Here is a 25,397-nt window from a genome sequence, read left to right on the forward strand (position 1 = left end):
TTATAAAAATGTAATTTTAAACTGTTTAGACACAAATCTCAGCATTTTATAGCTCTGTTCCAAGATTTATTTGGAAAGTTAAATGACGTTAATCAAATGAACTATACTATGAAAAATTACACAATTATGGATACAGCCATACCTTATTTGTTTATATAAAATAAATTCTAGATAAAACAAAAATTTAGATTGGTGGTTGTGATAGTGTATCAGTAAAAGTGCTAGAAAACATGGCTAAATTATTTTTTAAATCTTAGAGGCAAGAAGGCCTTTCCAAACATTGCACAAAATGGAAAAAAAAAGTAAAGAAGATTGATAAATATGATACTTAATAAATGAAACTCTGCTTTACAAAATACCGGAGGGACTTCCCTGGTGGTCCAGAGGTTAAGACTCCGTGCTCCCAATGCGGGGGGCCCAGGTTCGATTCCTGGTCGGGGAACTAAGATCCTGTATACTGCAACTAAGCCTGTGCACCACAACTACTGAGCCCATGCACCGCAATGAAGATCCAGTGCAGCCAAAACAAAACTAAACTAAACTAAATACCAGAAACAATGTTACAAGACAAATGATAAAGGCCAATTTCTTTAATATAGAAAAACTCTTATAAAAACAAAAAGGATGAAAAACCCAATACGAAAATGGTAAATCCTACAAACAGGAGGTTCACAGAAAAAGTAATATAGGTGATCAATAAACCTTGGCATCAGACTAAGCACCTTGAATGGACTGAAAGAAATGCAAAATTTTAAAGTGAGGTCATTTTCCACTTATCAGGGTGATCAAATTATCATAAGAAGAAAAGATGCCCCGAATCTCACCACCTAGTAGCTAATCTACTAAGTAATATAATTTTCTCCTAAGTGTTTGCCATCTGCTTTTGAGGGCAGTGCTTTTTCTTTTTTTTCTTTTTTTTTTTTTTTGCGGTATGCGGGCCTCTCACTGTTGTGGCCTCTCCAGTTGCGGAGCACAGGCCCTGGACACGCAGGCTCAGCGGCCATGGTTCACAGACCTAGCCGCTCCGCAGCATGTGGGATCTTCCTGGACCGGGGCACGAACCCATGACCCCTGCTTCGGCAGGCGGACTCTCAACCACTGAGCCACCAAGGAAGCCCAGTGCTTTTTCTTTTACCTCTGAATCCCCTGCAACTAGCACAAGAATGTTTGTTGGAAAAAACGTGAATAAACTACCTGCAATGGTACCTGCAATATATAAATGTCTTAACTATACTCTTGTCACTTTTTGCAACTTAATAGGTGAAAAAATAAGCAATGATGGTTTTCTTTCCATTTTAATTTGAAGTCCTATTATTGAAATCATTCTTAAAAGTAATGCTGAACCATTAATCAATCCTACTTCCAAAATATGAAAAAATCATGGTCAAAATATCCCAAATTTGTTGAAAGATAAATTTATAGACTTAAGAAAGTCAGATAACCCCAAGGAAGATTAAAAACAAAGAAAATCACACTTAGGGCTTCCCTGGTGGCGCAGTGGTTGAGAGTCCGCCTGCCGATGCAGGGGACACGGGTTCGTGCCCCGGTCCGGGAAGATCCCACATGCCGCGGAGCGGCTGGGCCCATGTGCCATGGCCGCTGAGCCTGCGCATCCGGAGCCTGTGCTCCGCAAGGGGAGAGGCCACAACAGTGAGAGGTCCACGTACGGAAAAAAAAAGAAAATCACACTTAGACTCATCATAGTCTAACTGCTGAAAAACAAAGACAATCTATGTTGACAGAAAAATGGCACCTACAATACAATGGCTGTGATCAGACAGTGGAGGCCAGAAGATAATGCAGGGACATCCTGAAAGAGCTGACTGAAAAGAAAACAAAAACAAAACCTAAAATGCTGTATTCAGTGAAAACATCCTCCAAGAATGAAGATGAAATAAAGACAATTCTAGATTTAAAAAAGAAAAAACAAACAAAAAAACACAAAACCTTAGGAAAACAAAGACCTGTACTATTAGAAATGCAGAAGGGAGATCTTCAGACGGAAGGGAAATGCTTGCTATCTTATATAAAAACTAGAATCATGAGGAAATGGTACTCATGTGGCTAAACATAAAAGACTACTCTGTTCCTTTTAACATATATATGACTGTTCAAAGCAAAAATAATGGGGCTTATAATCTACACAGACAAAAATATAACTTAACCAAACTGACACAGATGAAATAGAAAATCTGAAGAGCACTCATCGATTGAAGAACTTGAATTCATTATCGAAACTTTCCCGCAAAGAAAACCTAGGCCAGATGGGTTTCACTGGTGAATTCTATCAAACGTTTGAGGAAGGAGCAATACCTATCTTATATAAACTCTTTCAGAGAACAGAGGAAGAAGCATTTCCCAATTCACTCATATGTTCAGCATAACTCTGAAACTAAAACCTAACCAAGACACCTTAAGAAAGAAAAGCATGGACCACCCTTCCTCGTGAACTCAGAAGCAAATATTCCTCACAAAATATTAACAGATCCAATCCAACAATTTATAAAAAAGGTAATAAATCCTGAATAGTATGGTTTAGTCACAAGATTGAAAGGTTGGTTTAATATTTGACATTTAATCAACATAATTCATAACATTAACAAAATAAAGGAGATAAACAATGTGCTTACTTAATAGATACAATGCTAATTTTGTTTAGATACTCACTTTAAGTTTTCTAATTCCTGTTTTCTCAATGGGGAAGAAGGTGGAGCTGGAATGCATTTATCTCCATCGTGGCTTTTACTGCTAAAATAAAGATAGACTGCTAATTATGAAGCACACGAATAAACAATTAAATGTAAAATTTTGTTTCCCTATACGCACTCCCATGCAACTTTTATGAAAAAAGTGTAAAAGAACCAAAACACTGAAAAATGCGTAGTAACTTGGTATTACTAACATGTTAAAGCTACACTGCATATGAGTTTCTTTTTCCCAGTACATGATACCGCTTTAAAAAGTCTCTAACAGAAAAAATATCTCTACTATACAAAGGAAACCACTCTAGTATTTTCACACATTTCTCATTCTTCTGTCTTTTACTAAGTATAGTAAAGCATAACCCCTTGATGGAGGAAAAAACATTCCACAATTTTGTTTCAAATTTTCTATAATAAACATGTTTTTCTACTATAATCAAGAAAAAATGCTGAGATGGAAGACTTGAGTTTAAAGGTGCCATGTGTAAAAAGAACTCTCTACATATAATGGTGTTTGTTTTATTACTAGATAAACTCTCCCAATTTCTATAGATTGGCATAATATTTAATTGATAGTAGGAAACCAGAAATGTATAGAAATGTTCTGGAGGTCAGTGGTTTACAGTATGTTAAGAGAAAAGGCAGAAGATAGTAAGAAAAGAGAAGTTTTAGGGACTTAAGTATTTATTTTAATAAAAGTAAAAAAAAAAAAAAAAAGTCATCTCTGACAGCAACCGGATTTCTTGCAGTGATTCCTCCTGGCAGTGAAAAGCTGTGACTTTCAACTTGTCTCGTTTAAGGTTCTTTCCTCACTTAGGTTTCACCTTATTTCTCTCTTCCAGAAATACTTAAACATTCATACTTTCCTTTCTTATTACTCAAAACAGAGAACTTTGGAAATTCAGGGTGCAGATTTCAGGAATTCAACTACAAGACAGAGGCTGACTAATGAAGTCCTGAAGATTTCACCAAGGGAGGTCAAAGGGGTCAGAATACCTGCAAGTGTCACTGCTTTCGCTGCTCTCTGTGTTGCCACCCAATTGATTACTATTTTTAGACCCATTTTCCTGCTTTGGATCTTGCTGTTCTTCAGGTAGCAGCAACAAGGCATTTCTGAGACAAATGGCTGCAAACTCCATACTGGCTACAGGAATGGCTGAAGACTGTCCATCACTAAAAGAACAAAACCAAGTTAGCTGAGAAAACAAAAACAATAAATAAAACTTTTCTATTATCAGGAATAAAACCAATATAACTGTAAATAAAAACCTTGCCATCTAAGAGGTAGAAATTTTAATATAAGCAGTTATGAGAGAATGCTAAAGAACCCAAATCCTAAATATTATACGGGCATACCTTGGAGATATCACAGGTTTGGTTCCAGACCACCACAATAAAGCAAAGATTGCAACAAAACAAGTCACATGAATTTTCTGGTTTCCCAGTGGATATATAAGTTATGCTTACACTACCCTGTGGTCTATTACGTTTGCAATAGCATTATGTCTAAAAAAACAATGTACATACCTTAAAAAATACTTAATTGTTAAAAAAAAATGCTAACCATCATAAGCCTTCAGCGAGTCATAATCTTTTTGCAATAGTACCATTGATGACCACTGATCACAGATCACCATAACAAATAATTACGAAAATGTTTGAAATATTCCAAGAATTACCAGAATGTGACACAGAGACACAAAGTGAGCAGTTGTTGTTGGAAAAATGGCACCAACAGACTTGCTCTATGCAGGGTTGCCACAAACCTTGTTTGTAAAAAACAAAAAAAGGAACATCTGCAAAGCTCAATACAGCAAAGTGCAGTAAAAGGAGGTATGTCTGTGTATAAGATATAAAAAGTATAAATAATAGATTGCAAGTATATACATTAGACACCACATTGTGTCTATAGGAATGGGACTGAGGCTAGGAGCCCTGATATCCTGAAGGATATCTGCAATGTCAATGTTAAACTAACAAAGGAGTTATAGACAAGGAAAATTGTAGTGAAGGCCAGGACAGGTACAGTCAGAACTGTAAAGAAGGGAAGAAAGTAGATTTTTCACATTTGAGCCTTGTTTTGGTTGATGTTTGCTTTTGGAAATACCTTATTTACACATTTTGAAAAAGCAGTGTTATCTGTCTTATAACTTTGTTGAGATTTTATATAACTTCCTATTGGTTTTATATATCAAACTAAGTCAGCTTTATTAGGGGGAAAAAAGTGAAAAGTAGTAACAATTTTGAAACTGTAGGAAAGTGATGCTTTAACTTGTCTTTTGAAAGAAATCTGCATTATTGTTGAAATAAATTAAGAGCAAAATATTGTGTGCCAGATACTTTTTTAAAACTTTGGGAAAACTTTTAAATGGTAGTGAACAATTTTATTTTTGGGAAAAGAAAAAAAAGGAGCAAGTTTCTTACAAAGCCTACTGCTTTAGAAATAAGAGCAACTCCAAATTGGAATCTTTGTAAAAGATAAAGATGTTCATATTTAAAAGTTGTTCAATTGGAAAGTAGTTCTACAAGTGACAGCTTTATAATACTTTTGTTTATATATGTGTTAGTACTTTTTTCTCCTGATACTAAGAATTAGCTTTAGGGACTATGAGAAAATAAAAATAACTAAATGAAAAGTATCAATGATAAACTATATAAAAAGGAAACATCAAGATGCCCTCTTCTGGACATTCTGAATAATGGCACTGAATAGACCAGGGTTTCTTAGGGCATCAACAATTTCAGCACCCATGGATGTAATAAACCAAAATCATATGTCAAATAACATTCACCACATACCTATGTATAGGAGTCTATTTCTTGAAGTAGCAATAAAATCTAATTACAAAGTGGCTCCTCCTATGAAGTAATTCCTAAGCATATTTTTTATACATAACATTACTATGAAATATTATTATACACTTTCTCTTAGCAAAATACTTACTTATATACAGTATTTTGTATGGACTGTGATGCCAGAACTATTTTCCGATGATAGCCTTGACCAACAATAGACTGTACAATTCCTTTTTTACTTGGAAGACCTTTAGTTTCTTGTTCAGAAGTCTACAAAATACAAATAATTTCCAATTAATTTAATGGAATTGTAAGATGGGGTATGAAAAATAATCCAGTACCTTTTACAATTACTCTAAGAAAATTCTTAAGATCCTTAAGATTCTTAAGATCAATGTGGAGTTTTGGGTGATACAGGAAATGTCTGGTAGTGAAGAGAAGAGTACGTGAGTCTGAAAGTCTGCAATATACACTACACTTTATTAGTATAAGGTCTGAGGTAGTTCTGAGGAAAAAAAGCAATTCAAGAATGACTCAAGTGGGACTCCGTGCTTCCACTGCAGGGGGTGTGGGTTCGATCCCTGGTCAGGGAACTAAGATCCCACATGCCACAAGGTGCGTCCAAAAAAAAAAAGAATGACTCAACTAACAAGGTCCTACTATATAGCACAGCACAGAGAACTACATTCAGTATCCTATGATAAACCATAATGGAAAAGAATATATATAAAAAAAGAATGTATTAAAGGAAAAAAAGAATGACTCAAGCATTTACTTAGAATGATTTATTTGGACCATTCTGTGCCCCAGGCACCATGCTGCATGTGATGGGCACGTTGATGTCAGAGTAAGGAAAATAAAAGCCACAGAAACACAGTGAACAAGAGAAGGGAAGCAGCTACACTTCCTATAAAACACGGATCTTTTCCTTCTTAATTGAAAGTATTAATTAAAGTGTCAACAATATATACACACTAACAAGCTATATATGTCAAAATTTACGTGGGCACAATTCTTACCTTCTAGAAAATTAAAATTCTAAAGCCCTGTAACAATTAAACTGAAAATAGTAAAAGCTACTTACACATATACATAGTTTTTTTTTTTTTTTGATATTTCACTACAATACATCATCTCACTACAGGAGATTGGTGGTGCCAATTTCCTTTATCTTCCCCCTTCACTCTAAGTCTCCGATTTACCTGCATTTTGTAAAGTCCTGCAGATTCTCATACACAGGAACAAACTGGAGCCAATTCATAGGAACTTGCAGAGATAAACTCTGCCCTGCAAAAAGTCCATCTCTAAACACAAATGTTTCTGTACTATTTATTACTTCTTGCTCCATAACTGAACTTTCATATAGTTGTACTTCCATATATGTATGACTTTTAACAAAACAAGGATTCACTTGTAGATTCATTTTAGAAAGAAAGTATTACATAACACAAAAAATACAATAAAACTGACTGGAACTATTTTGTCTTGAGGAGGTGGCTAAGGAACATTAGTGAAAAATAAGAAAGAGTGGATATTCTGAACCATGATTGGAAGGCCTTCTCTTCTGACCTTTTTTTCCTGGTGGGGTGATAAATTTGTGATGGTTTGTCCATACTCTCTTCCCTGATCCTTAAGGCTGTAGAAGCTGATCAAACGGCTAGATCTGGATGGAACTAAAAATCCACAATAATATACCATAGCTTCAATAACAGATCAGTAGCCAAAAAAGTGTGCCAGAAGTCTTTCAGTCTTTCTTTCTTTCTTTCCTTCCTTCCTCCCTCCCTCCCTCCCTCCCTCCCTTCATTGCTGTGTTGGGTCTTCGTTGAGGCGCGTGGGCTTCTCATTGTCGTGGCTTCTCCTGTTGCAGAGCACAGGCTCTAGGCGTGCAGGCTTCAGTAGTTGTGGCACGTGGGCTCAGTAGTTGTGGCTTGCGGGCTCTAGAGCTCAGGCTCAGCAGTTGTAGCACACGGGCTTAGTTGCTCTGTGGCATGTGGGATCTTCCAGGGCTAGGGCTCGAACCCGTGTCCCTTGTACTGGCAGGCAGATTCTTAACCACTGCGCCACCAGGGAAGCCCCCAGAACAGTCTTAATGTAAAATAATGATACGTAATTAAAGTATTTGCAATTTTATAGTGTCTTGGCAGTAGGAACTGCACTCAAGAAATACGAGTTTCAGAACTCAGAAAAATAAACGGCACAGTTTCAGAAAAGTAAATGGTTCATGGTGATTTTTTTTTTTTTTTTTTTTTTTTTTTGCGGTACGTGGGCCTCTCACTGTTGTGGCCTCTCCCGTTGCGGAGCACAGGCTCCGGACGTGCAGACTCAGTGGCCATGGCTCACGGGCCTAACCGCTCCGCGGCATGTGGGATCTTCCCAGACCAGGGCTCGAACCCGTGTCCCCTGCACCGGCAAGCGGACTCTCAACCACTGCGCCACCAGGAAAGCCCCATGGTGATTTTTTAAGTAGCCTTCTCTCTTTTTTTTTTTTTAGAAGGAAGGAAATTCTACTATTTTTAATGAATGAGTGAATGAATTTGGCTGCATCGGGTCTTAGCTGTGGCACGTGGGATTTCTGTTGCGGCATAGTTGCGGCACGTGGGCTTAGTTGCCCTGCATGTGAGATCTTAGTTCCCCGACCAGGAACTGAACCTGTGTCCCCTGCATTGGAAGGTGGATTCTTAACCGCTAGACCACCAGGAAGTCCTAAGTAGCCTTGCGTTGGGTCTTCGTTGCTGCGTGCAGGCTTTCTCTAGTTGCGGCAAGCGGGGGTTACTCTTCATTGCAGTATGCGAGCTTCTCATTGTGGTGGCTTCTCTTGTTGTGGACCACGGGCCCTAGGCACGTGGGCTTCAGTAGCTGTGGTGTGCGGGCTCAGTAGCTGTGGCTCGCGGGCTCGAGAGCACAGGCTCAGTAGTTGTGGCACACAGGCTTAACTGCTCCGCGGCATGTGGGATTTTCCCGGACCAGGGATTGAACCCGTGGTCCCCTGCATTGGTAGGCGGATTCTTAACCACTGCGCCACCAGGGAAGTCCCTGAGTCTATGTTTTTTATCTAGCAAATCTTTTCTTATATATCATACACTGCCCAGGTAAACATAAACCCTGCATCTGCCAGAAGAGGTCTGAAACAACATGCATCAGATAATGAGGACAAAATGACCTCTTTGGCATCACCAATTTAATAATTAAATTGGTTCTGTTTATTAAAAAATGAATTTATTTTGGAAGGTACAAACTGCTCTGTTCAGCATCCCTTTTGTCCTGAGTAAATAAATGTTACGAAATTTTATTTGGAGTTCAAAATTTCTCCTGTTGGGATTTTCCTCAAGTGTATTTTGGGGTTGTTTTTACTGCCTTTTCGGTCACCTCAGGTTTTATTTTACTTTATTTTTCTCAATCTTTTTTTTTTTTTTTTTTTTTTTGGCCGTGCTGTGCACAGCTTGCAGGATCTTAGTTTCCCAACCAGGGACTGAAACTGGGCCCTTGGTAGTGAAAGAACTGGACAGCCAGGGAGTTCCCCACCTCAGGTTTTAGAAAGAGGAGAAGCACAAAGATAAACAGATAATTATTTATAGCAAATTTCCTATTAGTAGCACAGACTGTGAGTGTTCTGGTATCCACCAAGTTATGGCAACCAAGTCATCTTTACCATCGTTTAAAAGTTACAAATTTAGAACTTTCTAGAAAAAACAGGAGGAAAAAACCTTCAGAATGAAATCCATAGAAGAAAGACAATCCTAAAAGTACTATTTCTAAAAATAAGTAATTTTAACAGAAAATGTTAAACCTTACTAAGGCCTCCAACACTGATTAAATTCATCACATTAAACAGAATAAGCAATTTCTACAGATTCTTTTGTTTTAAAAAAGTGTAAATTCTGCCTAGAGTTGTTTATCAGCTAATTTAAGAATTATCTAGTAAGAATGTTGTCCCTTAAAAGGGACAATGAAATAAACCATTAAAGCCTCAAAGATAACATTCATCTCTTCCCCCAGTGGCATACTCAAATCATAAACTACTTTAAGTATCAAGTGTGAAAACTGCCAGGCAAACATACCTCTTTAATCCCTTTAGTTCCTGTAGTTGCTTTTCAGGAAGTGTTATCACCTATGGCAAGCATGCCAGCCAAAACCTCAGGATGCCATACCCCCCACCTCCACAGACCTGATGAGCCTGAGCCCCGCAACGGCGGGGGGTAGGGGGTGGCTAGGAAATGGGGTGGTACAGACATCTGGTGATTCTGATACAACCTGTCTTTCCCCTACCTCCCATTGACCCCTCCCCACTTGAGATTCAAAAGGCTTTCACCAACTGCAGTTTGGAGATAATCTAGGCATGGACACTACTGTAAACTGGCCTATTTCTCACGGCCACCGTGGATGAACACGTGTCAGAGAGAAACAGCCTGGTAATCCACTAACTGGACAACATTTACTGAATCAAAAGTAAACCCTGCAGGCACTGGAGGAAGCACAGCATAATGTGGTTCTTTCCACACTCACTGCGTTATCAGCAGCCCTCCTTTAATCACTGGGCGCACACACCACTCTCACACCAGCTGATGGCGTGGCCCCTGCCCCAGCAGCTCGCAGACCACTGTTTCAACAGATATGACCTTCTTAATGGCTTCAACTTTTCAACGTGACTGCTGACACATGTTGCTGTGCTCACCAAGAGTTAGAAAGTGAACACATGACTTCATGAAACTAAGTTTTGTCCAACTGATAAAGAACAGAAGACTATCTTTACAAATTCCCTGAGAGTTAAAAAGGGGAGGAGGTCTTTATGTTACCAAGTATTTATTGCTCTCTATGCAACAAGTTGGGGTGGGGTGGGGGTTCAAAAAGACAGACTCACCCCCTTATTGGCAGCAATGCAGCACTCAGCCAGCCGCAGCCAGAGGCGGGGGTTTGCATGGTAAACCTGAACAGCTTCAATCAGACACTCAAATGCAGCAAGAGGCCTTCCAATGTGAAGCAGCTGAATCCCACAGTTATACAGCAACTCATACCTCTTGTTGGTTAGTAATGTACACATGGGTCTTCCTGAAAATTTTTTGCCTGATGATAAAAAGCAGATGAGAATCATCAGATTTAAAATAACAGCTCCACTGAAAACATTTATTCCACAAAGTACTCAACTACTGCCTTTTTGACACCAATGACCCCAATCCCCAATTTGAAGTTGTAAACAGCTCTCACCACAATGATGATCTCCATCCCCAACCCCACAAATATCCTCCAGAGGCATCTCAGTTGTCTGTGCTTGTGGGGCCAGAGATGTGTCTTCTCATTACCAGCTCCTCAGGCAACAATGTTCCAGGAAGGCAAAGACCCACTCTTACTCCACTGAACCTTACACTACCTTTCCACACTTTTAGAGCCTGCAAGAAGATTCCACTCTTTTTCACTTTCAGTTCAGTTAGCCATGTTATCATTATGTGTTTTCTTAACCAGAAGCATTCAGTTAATCTTAGGGTGTTAGGGAACTTTACCACGGAAATAAAAAATTTATGTACTATACCTACAATGACTATTGTTCACTCACTTATTCTTTTTTTTTTTTTTTAATTATTTATTTATTTTTGGCTGCGTTGGGTCTTGGCTGCTGCACACGGGCTTTCCCTAGTTGCGGCGAGCGGGGGCTACTCTTCGTTGCGGTGCGTGGGCTTCTCACTGCGGTGGCTTCTCTTGTTGAGGAGCACAGGATCTAGGTGCGCAGACTCAGTTGTTGTGGCTCGCGGGCTCTAGAGTGCAGGCTCAGTAGTTGCGGTGCACGGGCTTAGTTGCTCCGCCGTGTGTGGGATCTTCCCGGACCAGGGATCGAACCCGTGTCCCCTGCACTGGCAGGCAGATTCCTAACCACTGTGCCACCAGGGAAGTCCCACTCACTTATTCTAACTTTTGCAGGCCATAATAAAATGAGACTAGGGAATTCCCTGGCAATCCAGTGGTTAGGACCTGGCACTTTCACTGTCGGGGCCCAGGTTTGATCCCTGGTCAGGGAACTAAGATCCCACAAGCCGAGTGGTGTGGCCACAAAAAAAAAAAAAAGAAAAAGAAAAAAAGAGACTGTGATTTTTGGGATACATTTTCCATCAATTAAATAGTCTTTAAAATATTTAAAAAAGCGGAACTTCCCTGGTGGTCCAGTGGTTAAGACTCCGTGCTCCCAATGCCGGGGGCCTGGGTTCGATCCCTGGGCAGGGAACTAGATCCTGCATGCCGCAACTGAGAGCCCACACGAGGCAGCAAAGATCCCGTGTGCTGCAACTAAGACCAGGCGCAGACAAATAAATAAATACATAAATATTTTTTAAAATAATAAATAATTTTTTAAAAATTAAAAAAAATTTAAATATTTTAAAAAGCTAAATAATTGCCTGATTTTAAGCATTTCAGATCAAGGATCCACATCCTATGAATATTAAAGGAATAAACTCCAGGAATTTGCTTAAAGATTTTTAGGTGCTGTCAACAGTATCACATTTGAAACCCTGAAAGGAAGCTATAATAAAACTAGTTTGGCACAGTCAAGAAATCTCAGCAAAATATTTTGCTTTATAGCATTACCATATGGGATTACTGACTTTCAAATCCATGAAAAAGTGAATGTAGCTTAAACTTCTTTAATTATTACTCAAAGGAGCAACATCTACTAAAAATCCCCAGAGTCAAATTTTTGGGCAGGATCAGTGTTAAGTGTATGTAAGAACACATGGCATGCATTTTATAACCAGATGCTTGCTCTTTAAAATCATATTTTCCTCAGGTAGTAAAATATAAACTGTCCCGCTTTAATGGGCTTACCTGGATCAGTGCTACCTGCACTGAGCTGTGCACAGACGTTGTCGTTCTCCTGCAGAGCCTTTTTAAAGTAGAAAATTCCCAAATTGTGCTTGCTCATGGCAAAATGAATACAACCAAGATTATTCCAGAACATGCACCTCAAGCATTCACCTGAGAAAAACCATACATAAGTTTATCCACACATTTTATTGTTGATACACATCATACAAGAATCAGGCTTAGCGAGCAAGAGTTAATTATATGTGCAATTCTACTCAGTCCTTACAGAACAGTTTACAAGGCATTTGAAATTTAGGAAACATCTGAAAATTCTGTAAACTCCTTTTCTCTTAAAATCTCTTATTGAACGTTATAAATCAATCCTGCATATTGATTTTGTTAGCCTGTTTAGTTTTTTCTTCTGATTTAACTTTTAATAATCATAGGCAAATGATACAAAAATGCAAAGGACAAGAAGTATTTATTAGTAACATAATATGTATGCACTGCATCCACACAACAAAATATTATGTACAAACTGGAAGGAATGCAGCAAGCTACAGAAACAGTCAAAATATATTAAGTGAAGAATAGCAAGTGTATGTAAACAGAACATGTAAAATCCTGCTTTGCTTTGTTCAACTCTAAGTCTCCACTCTTCTTTCCGTTCACACTCCTTTAAATATGACTATGGCTGAGCATCTATCTTCCCATGTGTGTTGGGCATTTGTATTTCTTATCCTGTACACTTGCCTCTTCCTGCTCTTTACCCATTTAAAAAATTTGGTTACAGATGTTTTTCCTATTGGTTACCTGCAAGTGTGTTATGTTACAGAAACCTTCTGTCACATCTGTTTCAATTATTTCCCTCCACTGCCAGTTTGTCATCTGTCTTGTGACTTGGTTCAGAGTGTGTGTGTGTGCTTATGTTTTCAATCATAAAAAGTTTTACATTTTTTTTTTTTTGCGGTACGCGGGCCTCTCACTGTTGTGGCCTCTCCCATTGCGGAGCACAGGCTCCAGACGCGCAGGCTCAGCGGCCATGGCTCACGGGCCCAGCCGCTCCGCGGCATGTGGGATCTTCCTGGACCGGGGCATGAACCCGTGTCCCCTGAATTGGCAGGTGGACTCTCAACCACTGCGCCACCAGGGAAGCCCAAAAGTTTTACATTTTTATGTGGTCAAATTTAGTAATCTTTTCTAAACTGTATGGTTCTTAGATTTTGGATAATGTTTAATTGAGGCTTCCCCACCACAAAATAAAATATTCATCCAAGTTTTCTTTTGCTGTTTTTATGATTTTATTTTTACATTATAATCCTGCATCTCTCTAGATTTTATTTTGGTGTAATGAAAGAAATCCAGGTTTTTCTACATTGTTTCTTTTTCTAAATGGTTTCCCGAACATTCCAAAACAATTTACTGGTAGTCTGTCTTGTCCTCAATGATATAAAACACCCAACTAGATAGATAAAATTAATAATCAGAATATTCATTCAATGCTAAAAACTAAAGGTTGGCCTCTGATATGTTTTAAAATTAAACAATGAGAATATTTAAGAAAGAAAAAAAACTAGGCTGAGGAAAAAAGAGTAAGAAGTACACTAATATGTTTTAAAGGAGGCTGCTTCTGGCGAGTGGCATTATGAACAATTTAGGAGAAATTCTATTCCCAAATCTTCTCTAATAAGCCTATTTTATCAGCAGCAAACACTGAATTTTATGTGTGGGAAGCAAATTAAAGATTTTAAAATTAATACTATGAAAAATATCAATACATTAAAGTATATAACTATATGTAAAATCTATCCTATTAGATTATCATAACTGTTGACTAGTCAACTACATGTCCTGCTCCATTTTAAAGACTGACAATATCTGAAATTCTGAAATCTGTGTCAAGACAATTCTAAGTAAAATTTCTGCAATGTATATACTACCTTTTTAGTCTGAGAGACCGTTCCAGTTTGGGTGTTAGAGGGTCTCTGAGGGGAAACTATGACAATAAAAACATGAAAAATAAAAATTTAACAGAATCAGAAATGGGTACTCAGAACAAATGGAGTACCCAAGAGAATTATAATGGAAAAAACGGACTTTCTCTATCCTCTGTGACTCCACTGAATTGAAGGGGTGAATGAATGTGGGAAGGTTTGAGTATGTTTGCATGTGTGTTCTGTGCATTGGTCTGAATAGAATCTCAAATGAAACAAACATTATATATTAATTCTTTGCATTCTGAACTTGGTACAAAATATTTTCAATAGTTTAACCTTGGGGACTTCCCTGGTGGTCCATTGGTTAAAGACTTCGCCTTCTAATGCAGGGGGTGTGGGTTCGATCCCTGGTTGGGGAGCCAAGATCCCACATGACTCGTGGCCAAAAACCAAAACATAAAACAGAAGCAATATTGTAGCAAATTCAATAGAGACTTTAATTAGATTTCTTTTTTAAAAAAGAAATGGTGGCGTAGTGGTTGAGAGTCCACCTGCCGATGCAGGGGACGTGGGTTCGTGCCCCAGTCCGGGAAGATCCCACATGCCGCGAAGCGGCTAGGCCCATGAGCCATGGCCGCTGAGCCTGCGCATCCAGAGCCTGTGCTCCGCGATGGGAGAGGCCACAGCAGTGACAGGCCCGCGTACCGCCAAACAAAAAAAAGGGAAAAATTATTTATTTATTTATTTATTTATGGCTGTGTTGGGTCTTCATTGCTGTGTGTGGGCTTTCTCTAGTTGCGGCGAGCGAGGGTTACTCTTATTGTGGTGCGCGAGCTTCTCATTGTGGTGGCTTCTCTTGTTGCAGAGCACAGGCTCTAGGGCACACGGACTTCAGTAGTTGTGGCATGCAGGCTCTAGAGCGCAGGCTCAATATCTGTGGCACACAAGCTTAGCTGCTCTGCGGCATGTGGGATCTTCCCGGACTAGGGCTTGAACCCGTGTCCCCTGAATTGGCAGGCGGATTCCTAACCACTGCGCCACCATGGAAGTCCCAATAGAGATTTTAAAAATGGTTCACATTAAAAAAAAAAAATCTTAAAAAAAAATAGTTTCTCATTTCTTGAATAAACTGATTTTCCTTCTTCCCCATAAAACAGCAATGATATGAACTTAAATGACAGCTACAAATTCTACCTTTCATTTTACTATCATATTATTCACTGCTTTTATGGGAGAGAAGGGAAAAGTAAAAACATTATGATCTCATTTCCTTAAAAGGACTCATTTCACAAAGCAAAAGACCAAGGACCTTATGCCCTAGACATAATTTCTAAACTGGTATTAAAACCAAAATGATAGAAAGAGCATATGAAGTGAAAGAAAAGTAAAATAAGAAGGGAGGCTTCTTTTAAAATGGAAATGAGTAATAAAATACCAGGAATTTTCTGAAGCAGCAGTAATAAAACATTTTCATTTAAAAAATTAGCAAAAATCACTCTGAAGAGCAGTCTAGGGGAAAAAAACCAAGGAACAAGGCACAAGAGTCAGGAAGAAAATACCAAAACTTCACAATTTTCTTTTACCTGTTTTCATGAATCCTGGATGCTCAGCAATGTTTGAACTATTCAACAGCTTCACAGCTTTTCGATAATTGCCTCTTAAGTACTCAAAATTGCTTTTAAGAAACAGGGAGGGTGCAGACTGTAAAGAAAACATAAGTTTCTTACAGTTTGTGCTCAGATGCCTAATGTGAGATCATAATCAGACTGTTGCACCGGCATGTGGTCAAGAGCTTACATGAGTCACTTAAGCCACTGTCACAAAAACTATGGTCTCTGAGCTTTCCATCGCTCTCACAATCTAAAACAATGAAACCTGGCAGAGAGCACTTTACAAACTGAATTATTAAAGGTCTACCTAAAAAAATACATACAACATATATGAGTAAGAATACAGTCTGCAAAATATCCACTGACTGTCTTCATCTATTACACTATTAATTGAAAGCCAATTTAACAGCAGAAACTAAGTCCTTCATTTTAATGGTTATTATAGAGACTGGTGATCTCCCTTATTTTTTTTTTTTTTTTTTTTTTTTCCCTTATTTTTTAGGATATAAATACACCTCCATTAGAACCCAAAGAAGTACAGATAATCAAATGCTTTTCCAAGTGGGGGAAAAAAGTGTCATTTTATGAATGGAAAAATTCCCTAACAGAATTCCTTATTTTCAAGGGCTAATCTTGCTGTTACAAAAATCATGCTTTAGATCACAGACCACCTTTTGCTTCTCCTAAAACTTCCTCCTGAAGTTTTCCCTGATTTGGGTATGACTAACAATTATTTATTTTCCTGTTTGTCTCTCCCCTCTGACGATGGCATCCTTTAAGGAAGGGAATCATGTCTTTTCTCCCAAAAAAGGTTTGATAACGGCTGGCTGGCTACTTATACTTAAGCCTTTCCCTCTTAGCCTCAAGTCTACCCTTCAGGTCTAGGCAACAACTGTTCTCAAAAATCACTTGAGTAAAACTGACCCAGTGGCCAATCTGGATCCTGCTTGAGATTTCTAGAGTCAATTTTCCTGAACTATTCCTTCTATAAACCGTATCTCTTTATGATTTCGCACTTTTAATTAACAGTTTTCCTAAACATATCTTTCTCTTCCCTCTACTGTCTTTAAAAAAATTACTTATTAGTGGAGGGATGGGGTGGAGGGAAATGAAGGAGTAATTATAACTCAGGTACTCTGGCGCTAATCAAACTGAAGGTATTGTCAAGCCAAAGATCATTTGGAAGGGGCAGGTTTGGGCTACAACCAAACTGTTTATCTTCAATAAATGTTTTGAGTATAATCTAAAAAAATCCTAAAGTGTCTAATAACAGTAAATGTTTAAGTGAATTGTGATAAACCACTCAAAGAATTCTGGACAGCTATTCAAAATGGTGGTTTTGAAGGCTATATACCAAAGGGAAATGCTTGTTATAATTTTAAGTGAGAAAAGTACGATGTTAAATTATAGACACAGTATGATAACTACTTCACAACTCAGTATAAAGGGTTACAGCTGGCAGTATATATACACTATAATAGACTGTGATAAATTATTTAAAACTGAAAATACCTATTGTCCAAATAAGAAAATTTAGGACATAAAAGCTGCTAATTGAAAAAAAAAGAGAAAACTCAAGAAGAAACTTACATTCCCAGCTGTGTTCATGACAGACTTGATTTCCCTTTTGCATGCCTTCAAGGACTTCATTTGGATATACGCTCTTACTTTATACTGTCAAAGGAAAAACGTTAGTATGTAGGAACTGTAGTGGATTTACAGATGCTGAAGCAATTTTACTTTCTAGTTAAGAAAATTAAACCCAATCTGTCCACAACAGTTATACCAGTTACTTGCAAAAGCGAGTTTAAAATTATCTTAAATAATCTATTTTTATTGTACTCTTGGAATATACTTTTAAAAACTAAAACATGGCAGGATGAAATTTATAACTAAGTTCCAAGCAAAAATCCTATTAATTCTTAACTGCATATGGCTAACTAACAATGAATTTTAAAATTCTACAAACCGATTTTTATCATCCAATACATTCCCAGGCCATTTCTCTCAATTTTCTATAGAGAAGTAAAAGAAATGACATTGCATTATCATCTTGAGCAAAATATATTTAGAAGGATAAATGTGCTTCTAAACTGTAATACTTCAAAGCCAAATAAACATACATGCCTTGAATTATTTACTGCTCTCAATGATCTATCACATTCTTCATCATTCATAACTACTAGTAAATACATGTCACATATAACTTCTCTTAAAATTTATACTACCTGATGTATCTTTGACTTTGCAGCTTCTATTAGAGCTCCACTTTCAGCTTTATGATTAGACCCATCTTTGTTGCTGTTATTACCAGTCTGTAGGGTGGTGAAACAAAGTTAATCAAAATTATTTTGACCATAATTGAAATCACTGATTTCCAAGTGAGCTAATCTGAATCACCTAGAGAACATTTTCAAAATTCTGTATCCCAGGTCCCAGAGATTCAGGTTTAATTGTTTGGAGTGGGTCACAGATGTAGAGAACAAACTTATGGTTACCAAGCAGGGAACGGGGGGTGGGAGGAATTGGGAGACTGGGATTGACATATATACACCACTATATATAAAACAGATAACTAATGAGAACCTACTGTTTAGCACAGGGAACGCTACTCAATGCTCTGTGGTGACCTAAATGGGAAGGAAATCTAAAAAAGAGTGGATATATATGTACACGTATAACTGATTCACTTTACAGTACAGCAGAAACTAACACAACACTGTAAAGCAACTATACTCCAATAAATTAAAAAAAAATAGTTTGGAGTGGGTGACAAGAAACTCTACTTATAAGAAGCTCATAGTTTAGTATAGTGATGGGCTGGGTTTAAAAAGCCTGGATATTGGACTTCCCTGGTGGCACAGTGGTTAAGAATCCGCCTGCCAATGCAGGGGACACAGGTTCGATCCCTGGTCTGGGAAGATCCCACATGCGGTGGAACAACTAAGCCCGTGTGCCACAACTGCTGAGCCTGTGCTCTAGAGCCTGTGTGCCACAACTACTGAAGCCCGCGTGTTCTAGAGCCCATGCTCCGCAACAAGAGAAGCCACCTCAGTGAGAAGCCCAAGCACTGCAACAAAGAGAAGCCCCCGTTCGCCGCAACTGGAGAAAGCCCGAGCGCAGCAACGAAGACCCAATGCAGCCAAAAATAAATAAATAAATTTATTAAAAAAAAAAAAAAAAAAAAAAGCCTGGATATTACTTGGTCAGAACTCAGATTGTCTTTCTGCAACCCACAATAGATCATGTCATTCCCTCTTTAAAAACTTTCTCTGGGGACTTCCCTGCTGGTCCAGTGGCTAAGACTCCACACTCCCAATGCAGGGTGCCTGGGTTCTATCCCTGGTCAGGGAACTAGATCCCACATGCTACAACTAGGAATTTGCATGCAGCAACGAAGATAATGAGTGCCACAACTAAGACCCGGCGCAGCCGAATAAGTAAATAAATTAAAAAACAAAACAAAACAAAACTTTCTCTGGTATCAACACTGCCAACAACATCATACCCTAAATACCTAGCAAGGTATTCAAAGTCCTTCACGATCTGACCCATATTTGAGCTGCCAATCTCACCCCAATGATCTCCATCACATTCCTCAGGTACTCCCCAGGTCAGATTACCAGAAATCCTCCCACACACCACTCTCACTCCTTCTGTACTCTCTACTCTGCCAGGATGGTCATCCTACTCCATCTTTCCTCTTCTGACTTGTTGAACTGTTACATATTTCAAGGCTCAAATCAAACATCCAAACTGCTCTGAAACGTTCCCTAACCTCCTTCCTCCTTGTCATGAACAGATTTTGCTCCATCTTTCTCTTCCCACAGACGTGAGTTCCTTGAAAAGCAACAACTGCAGTGTTTTCATTTTTGTCACCTTAGTACCACCTCATAGAACACACAGCATCTGCTGAAATGAGTTATATTTCATCAACTATTACAAGTACTGAATATAAAAATGAAATATTTTACTACACAACAGTGTTTGGGAATAATGCTAAGATTATTTAACTGAACTCTCAGATACACACACTTGTAAAAAGTAATGCTAAATGTTTATTTTTAAACCTCAAGAACTTATACAGGCAGAAAGAAATGTATTGATAATCTGTTTTCTATAAACACTCCTTTTTCAACAAAGAAGCAGGAAGAGGAAGAAAGAAGGATCATCCCTTGGCGGCCAGAAGCATAAGCAAAATGAAAAACACAAGAACGAAGATGTATTCTTAATTTACACCAAGTGTCTCCAGAACGTGGTGAAGCTTAATTGTAATAAATATGTCCTCTTTTTGAAGAACTTTAATGATGAAATTTTCCCAGATTATGGAATTTTGTTGTCTTCATTCTAATCTTCACATTCTGTAAAACTAATATCTCACACATGAAAAGATGTGAACATATATCCTTGGTCATTAGGGAAATCAAAACTATTATGAGGTACTACTTCATACCCATTAGGATGGTTACAATTTTTAAAAGACGGGTAAGGGCTAGTGAGAATGTGGAGAAACTGGAACCCTCAAAAGTTGCTGGTAGGAATATAAAATAGTGCAGCTACTTTGGAAAACAGTCTGGTAGTTCCTCCGAAAGTTAAACATAGAGTTACCAAATGATCCAGCAATTCCACTCTTAAATACACACCCAAGAGAATTGAAAACATATGCCCCCACAAAAATTTGTACATCAGTGTTCATAGAAGCATTACTTGTAACACACAAAAGAGGAAAACAACCCAACATTCATCAGCTGATGAATGGATTAAAAAATGTGGCATATCTACATAACGGAATATTATTTGGCCATAAAAAGGAATGAAATACATGAAAAAGGAATGCTACAGGCTACACATGGTAAACTGAAAATAATATACCAGAGGCCAATCACAAAAGGTCACATAGTGTATGACTGCATTTATATGAAACGTCCACAAGAGGCAAATCCACAGAGATAGAAAAGTAAACTAGTGGTGGCCAGAGGCTGAGGGAAGGAGGGAAAGGGAATCACTGCTAACAGGTACAGGGTTTCTTTCCTGAGTGATGAAATTATATAGTGGTAATGGTTGCACAATTCTGTGAGTATACTAAAAACCACTGAATGGTACACTTTAAAATGATAAATTTTGTGTATGTAAATTATATTTTAATGAAGCTGTTAAAATAATATTTAATAACCATAAATATTAATCATACTTTACACTTTAGTCTGATCACCTCAGAACACTCACCTCATTCTTTCCATTTTTGTTATTGTTGCCCTGTGAAATCATTTTTTCTAGAACAGCAAGAAGATGTAAAGCTTTCTCAGCTTGGTAGGTTAATATATACAGGTCTACGAGCAAAAAACACACTGCTTGGGCAAATTTTTCTTCTGGGGGGAAAAAACATGAAAAGAAAAGTCACAATCCAAAGTGAAGCAAGTATCTCAGACCATTCCCCACAGAAAAGCTCTAAAAGCAAAGCCTGAGTCTTGACTTAAAGGAATGTTTATTACCTAGAGCTGTGGATGGAAGTGACAATGTCATTCTATTAGGCATCTCAAGGCCTCTCATATCAGGAATTCTACTGTCTGAAATTCCTTTGGCAAGATATCTACCAAATACCAGCACATGAAATGAGGAGTGTTACTTTAGATGGAAGGAAACCCTAGTTCCACTGCCTGCTTGGCTACTTAATAGATGTGCAGCCTCTGCACATCACTTAGCTACTTAGACCTCAGCTGGCTGACCTGTAAAATGGGGAGAATACTTCACATGCCTGAAGGCAGGGGGTGGACCAGGCAATCCCCTGAGGTTCCTTCTAACTCTAAAAAGGTCTATGACTCTAGGAAAAAGACTTCCTTTCTAGGCACAGAGATGAGGAAAAGAAACAGGGTGATTACAGACACAAAAGAAACAAGGTGTGGACTGGAGTATACCAGAAAATTGAAACAGCCAAGAGGAAAATATAAAGACAAGAACTTCAAAGGAAGAAGAGCCCAGCGAAGAGAGGAGGGTTAATCTGGTATATGACATAACAGTATTTTCCTTTCCTTTCAAAAGAGAAGATAAATGGAAAGGGTCTAAAAGAAGGCTGCTATAATCAAGAACTGAACATTTCAAAAGCCCTTAAGAGCCTCCTAACAAGTCTTCCTGATTCCATTCTCGCTCTTACATAGCGAGTAGAATCCATTTAGAACTAAAGTCAGTGCAGTTGACGTGCAAAGGTCACACATCTCCAAGGGCTGCCCACCACACCTGAAAAAGAGTGAGTCCTTCCCTAGGCTAAAATGCTAACCCTGTGCTCCCACCTTGCTCCAGTCACCACGGCACTCCTGCTGCTCCTCTCACGTGCCAGGACCACGCTCACCACAGGGCCTCTGCACGCACTATTACCTCTGGCTGTGATGCTTTCCCCCAGCTGCATGGCTCACCTCTTCTCTTCATTCAAGCCTCTCTCAAATACTGTCTTATCCCAGGCCTTCCTCAATTACCTTATCTAAAAATAACATCCCCAGTCAATTCTCTTACCCAATTTTAGCCTTTCTTTGTAGCATTTAACTACCTCGCCATATGTATTTATCGTATTGCCTCTTTCTGCCATTAGAACATAAGCTTAATGAGGGTAAAGACTTTCTCTTTCATTCACTGTATTATCTTCAGACCCTAGAACAGTGTCTGCTCCATAGGGTATGCTCAATAAATTTACATTGTATGAAGAGCCAAGTAATAAAGTTAAAAAAAAAAAAAAAGGTTTTCAAAGAAGGAGGAAAAGTGGATCTAAAAACTGACTAGTTGGTTGCTATATTCTGCTCAGCCATAGTAAAGATGAACTTCATTTCATTAACTGTTCTGGAAATTCTAAAAAACAGCTTTCTAGCAAAAGCACATCTGTGCCATCCTAGAAGTATAACTGATTTCCAGCTTTACAGGGGAAAGGAACTGGTCTCTAGCACACAATCCTTCACCACTGATGTCTCCTGCCTAGTCTGTCAGCCACTGCACCCTCAGGGCTGAGGGGCAGAAGAGCACCCAGAAAAGGTCTCCCTGGAGCCACAGTGAGAGCTCTCCAGCCAGCCGTCAGCACAAGGGACCCTGGGACCTTCCCAAAGCACCAAAGCAAGTACAGACCACCACCCGTCCCGTGGTGACCATAACAGCAATAAGGGGTTTATAAATCAGGAATTCGCCCCAGTGTTTTGAATTTAAAAGAAAGGAGCCATGGAGAAAAAGAAAATTGAAATCTGATTGCTTGCAGGCTGGAAACCAACGGCCCCCTCAAACATTTCCTGGGTCCAGCTTTGCTGCTTTATTTGCTCCTTCTCCTTTCTTTGCCCTTACTTGTCTTACTACTCTCACTTGAGGTTAGTAATTGTAAGCTAGTTAACAAAAAAGCTAATTGTGTTCTATACTATCTACTCTATGATTATCCACAAAAATTTCAATTAGGCAATATACAAAATAAAATACTACATTGTCCCCTAACATTCCAAAACACTCCTTCCTTAATACACTACTTAAGAAAGAAAGGATCAAGTACACTGAGGTAGTGTTTAAACATCAAAGAAAAAAAATCAGTAAATCTTTTCAATTAGAAATAGCATTTCTAACGGTTATCATCAAAAACTGGGGTGGGGGTAACTGGGATATTAAAGGAAAACCTGGATTCATCTAAAAGTGATATAATTTTTATTTTTTCTAACCATTAAGAAAACTCGACACAGCTTGTTTTCTTTCTTTGAACACTCACATGTAATTCTGATTCAGGTTATTATCTAGATAAAAGTATCAGAGACCTTCACAGGTATGAGAAGATAGGCAAATTTCTGATTTGACAGATAACATACCAAAAGGTTCTATGAACTGATAAAGTTTTTCACCAATGGATATGGCTTCTGTATACTGCCGGAGATGATACAGGATGACTGCTTGATTGTAATACAACATACTGTTTTCAACATCATCTAATCCATCCATTTCTTCAACGGCCGAGTGCACCTATTAAACAATCAACAGGGATTATGTTCTAACAGTACTAAAGAGCAAAAGTGAAAGAATCTAAATGAATAAACAGGAACACAGGCCAACATTTCTTACTCTAAAATTTTCCACATTTTTAATAGGACCTCTAGATTTTAATTACTCTCACATACTAAAAATTATTTCATTCATATAAAATTCTGCTAAGTAAAACATTCTGATGGGACTTTATTAAGTACCTCGCCCAAGGCAAGGCGAGTCTCTTCCTTGCCACTGTGAAGGTATCCTCAATGCTTTCTAAAAGCCAGTGTGGCTTCTGAGTTGGATTCCCACTTTCCAGCCTCACGTAGCAAGAGGCTACATAGGGAGTGGGCAAAACTCAAAATGACCTTTCCTATGAGGATGTTATGAGGTACATATAATAAGCTTGATTCCATTTTGTAAAAACCAAAGTAAATTTAAACATTAACAAATAATACTATTTAACTATGTGCCAGGCCTGCTACATTAAACCCTTTACAGAGAATACCTCATTTAATCCTTCTCATACCTCAAGGACATAGATATTATCATTTCCTTTTTATAAATAAGGAAACAAGCGAAAAATAGCTTAATTATCTTGCCTGAGGTCATATGGCTAGAAAGTATATTTTCTGATTTTCCTATTATGTTCAGGTTTTATTCTCACAATTAAAAAAAAAGATTTTTCAAAGTAATGAACAACAAAAATACACTTTGTCACACATGGTGGTGAAAATCAGCTTTTAATGGCTTTACTAGAACCCTAACATCCACATCCAATACCAAAAGAAGAAAAGTCACAACACTTAGCATTTTAAAGCTAATGACTATCTGTATACCCACTTTCTGTAACAGGCTTTTAAATTTTTATCAAGTTTTACAACCATTCTGTAATCCCATGGAACACATTAAAATGGAATTCTACCTGTATTAAAATTTATCTTTCTTTGCCACCACAAAGACTGCAATAAATTAATGAGGAATGTTAAGTAATTAATTCTAAGACTGACATTTTCCTAAATTAAGCAGTGGAATTTTGACATACAGTTGGCCCTCTGTATCCACAGGTTCCACATCTGTGGATTCAACCAACCACAGATTGAAAACACTTGGGGGAAAAAATTCCATAAAGTTCCTAAAAGCAAAATTTGAATTTGCTGTGAGCTGGCAACCATTTACATAGCATTTACATTGTATTAGGTATTATAAATAATCTAGAGATGATTTAAAGTATACAGGAAGATAGGAAGATGCGTGTAGGTTATATCAAAATATTATGCCATTTTATATAAGGGACTTGAACTGTGGATTTTGCTACCACGGTGGGCGGGGGGGGGGTCCCGGAATCAAACCCCCGTGGACCTCCAGGTTCAACTGTACCGGGACTTAACAACCTTGGTCTAGCTAATGATAAGAAACAGAAAGTTCATGATACATAGTGATTTGTAATCAGACTTCTGCAGATTTCAATCACCCATGTGGTGAGCCTGACAGGAGGGTTCAATTGTTAACAATTGGTCCTAGCTAGCTAATAGCATGTGCATCTCAATGAGTTTGGGGTCTTTATAATTTTCACTTATCAAGTC

General features: G+C 38.2%; 1 protein-coding gene across 2 annotated transcripts in view; it reads right to left on the reverse strand.

The window, feature by feature from the left end:
• Positions 1-25,397, reverse strand: part of CNOT10 (CCR4-NOT transcription complex subunit 10) — a 64,809-nt gene that overhangs the window by 24,304 nt on the left and 15,108 nt on the right. Inside the window, exons 4-13 of one of the 2 annotated variants that reach the window (XM_081247302.1) lie at positions 23,658-23,808; positions 21,061-21,203; positions 18,063-18,149; positions 17,425-17,508; positions 15,808-15,925; positions 12,309-12,458; positions 10,357-10,559; positions 5,647-5,768; positions 3,699-3,875; positions 2,668-2,745 (exon numbers count right to left, since the gene is read on the reverse strand). In XM_081247302.1, the coding sequence (XP_081103428.1) occupies positions 2,668-2,745; positions 3,699-3,875; positions 5,647-5,768; positions 10,357-10,559; positions 12,309-12,458; positions 15,808-15,925; positions 17,425-17,508; positions 18,063-18,149; positions 21,061-21,203; positions 23,658-23,808 (1,313 nt within the window). Of the gene's footprint in view, positions 1-2,667; positions 2,749-3,698; positions 3,876-5,646; positions 5,769-10,356; positions 10,560-12,308; positions 12,459-15,807; positions 15,926-17,424; positions 17,509-18,062; positions 18,150-21,060; positions 21,204-23,657; positions 23,809-25,397 lie in introns of both variants that reach the window. The other variant, XM_081247301.1, reaches the window with a different exon arrangement.

The sequence above is a fragment of the Mesoplodon bidens genome, assembly GCF_964165515.1.
Source record: "Mesoplodon bidens genome assembly, chromosome: 10".
In the NCBI taxonomy this organism is placed as follows: domain Eukaryota; kingdom Metazoa; phylum Chordata; class Mammalia; order Artiodactyla; family Ziphiidae; genus Mesoplodon; species Mesoplodon bidens.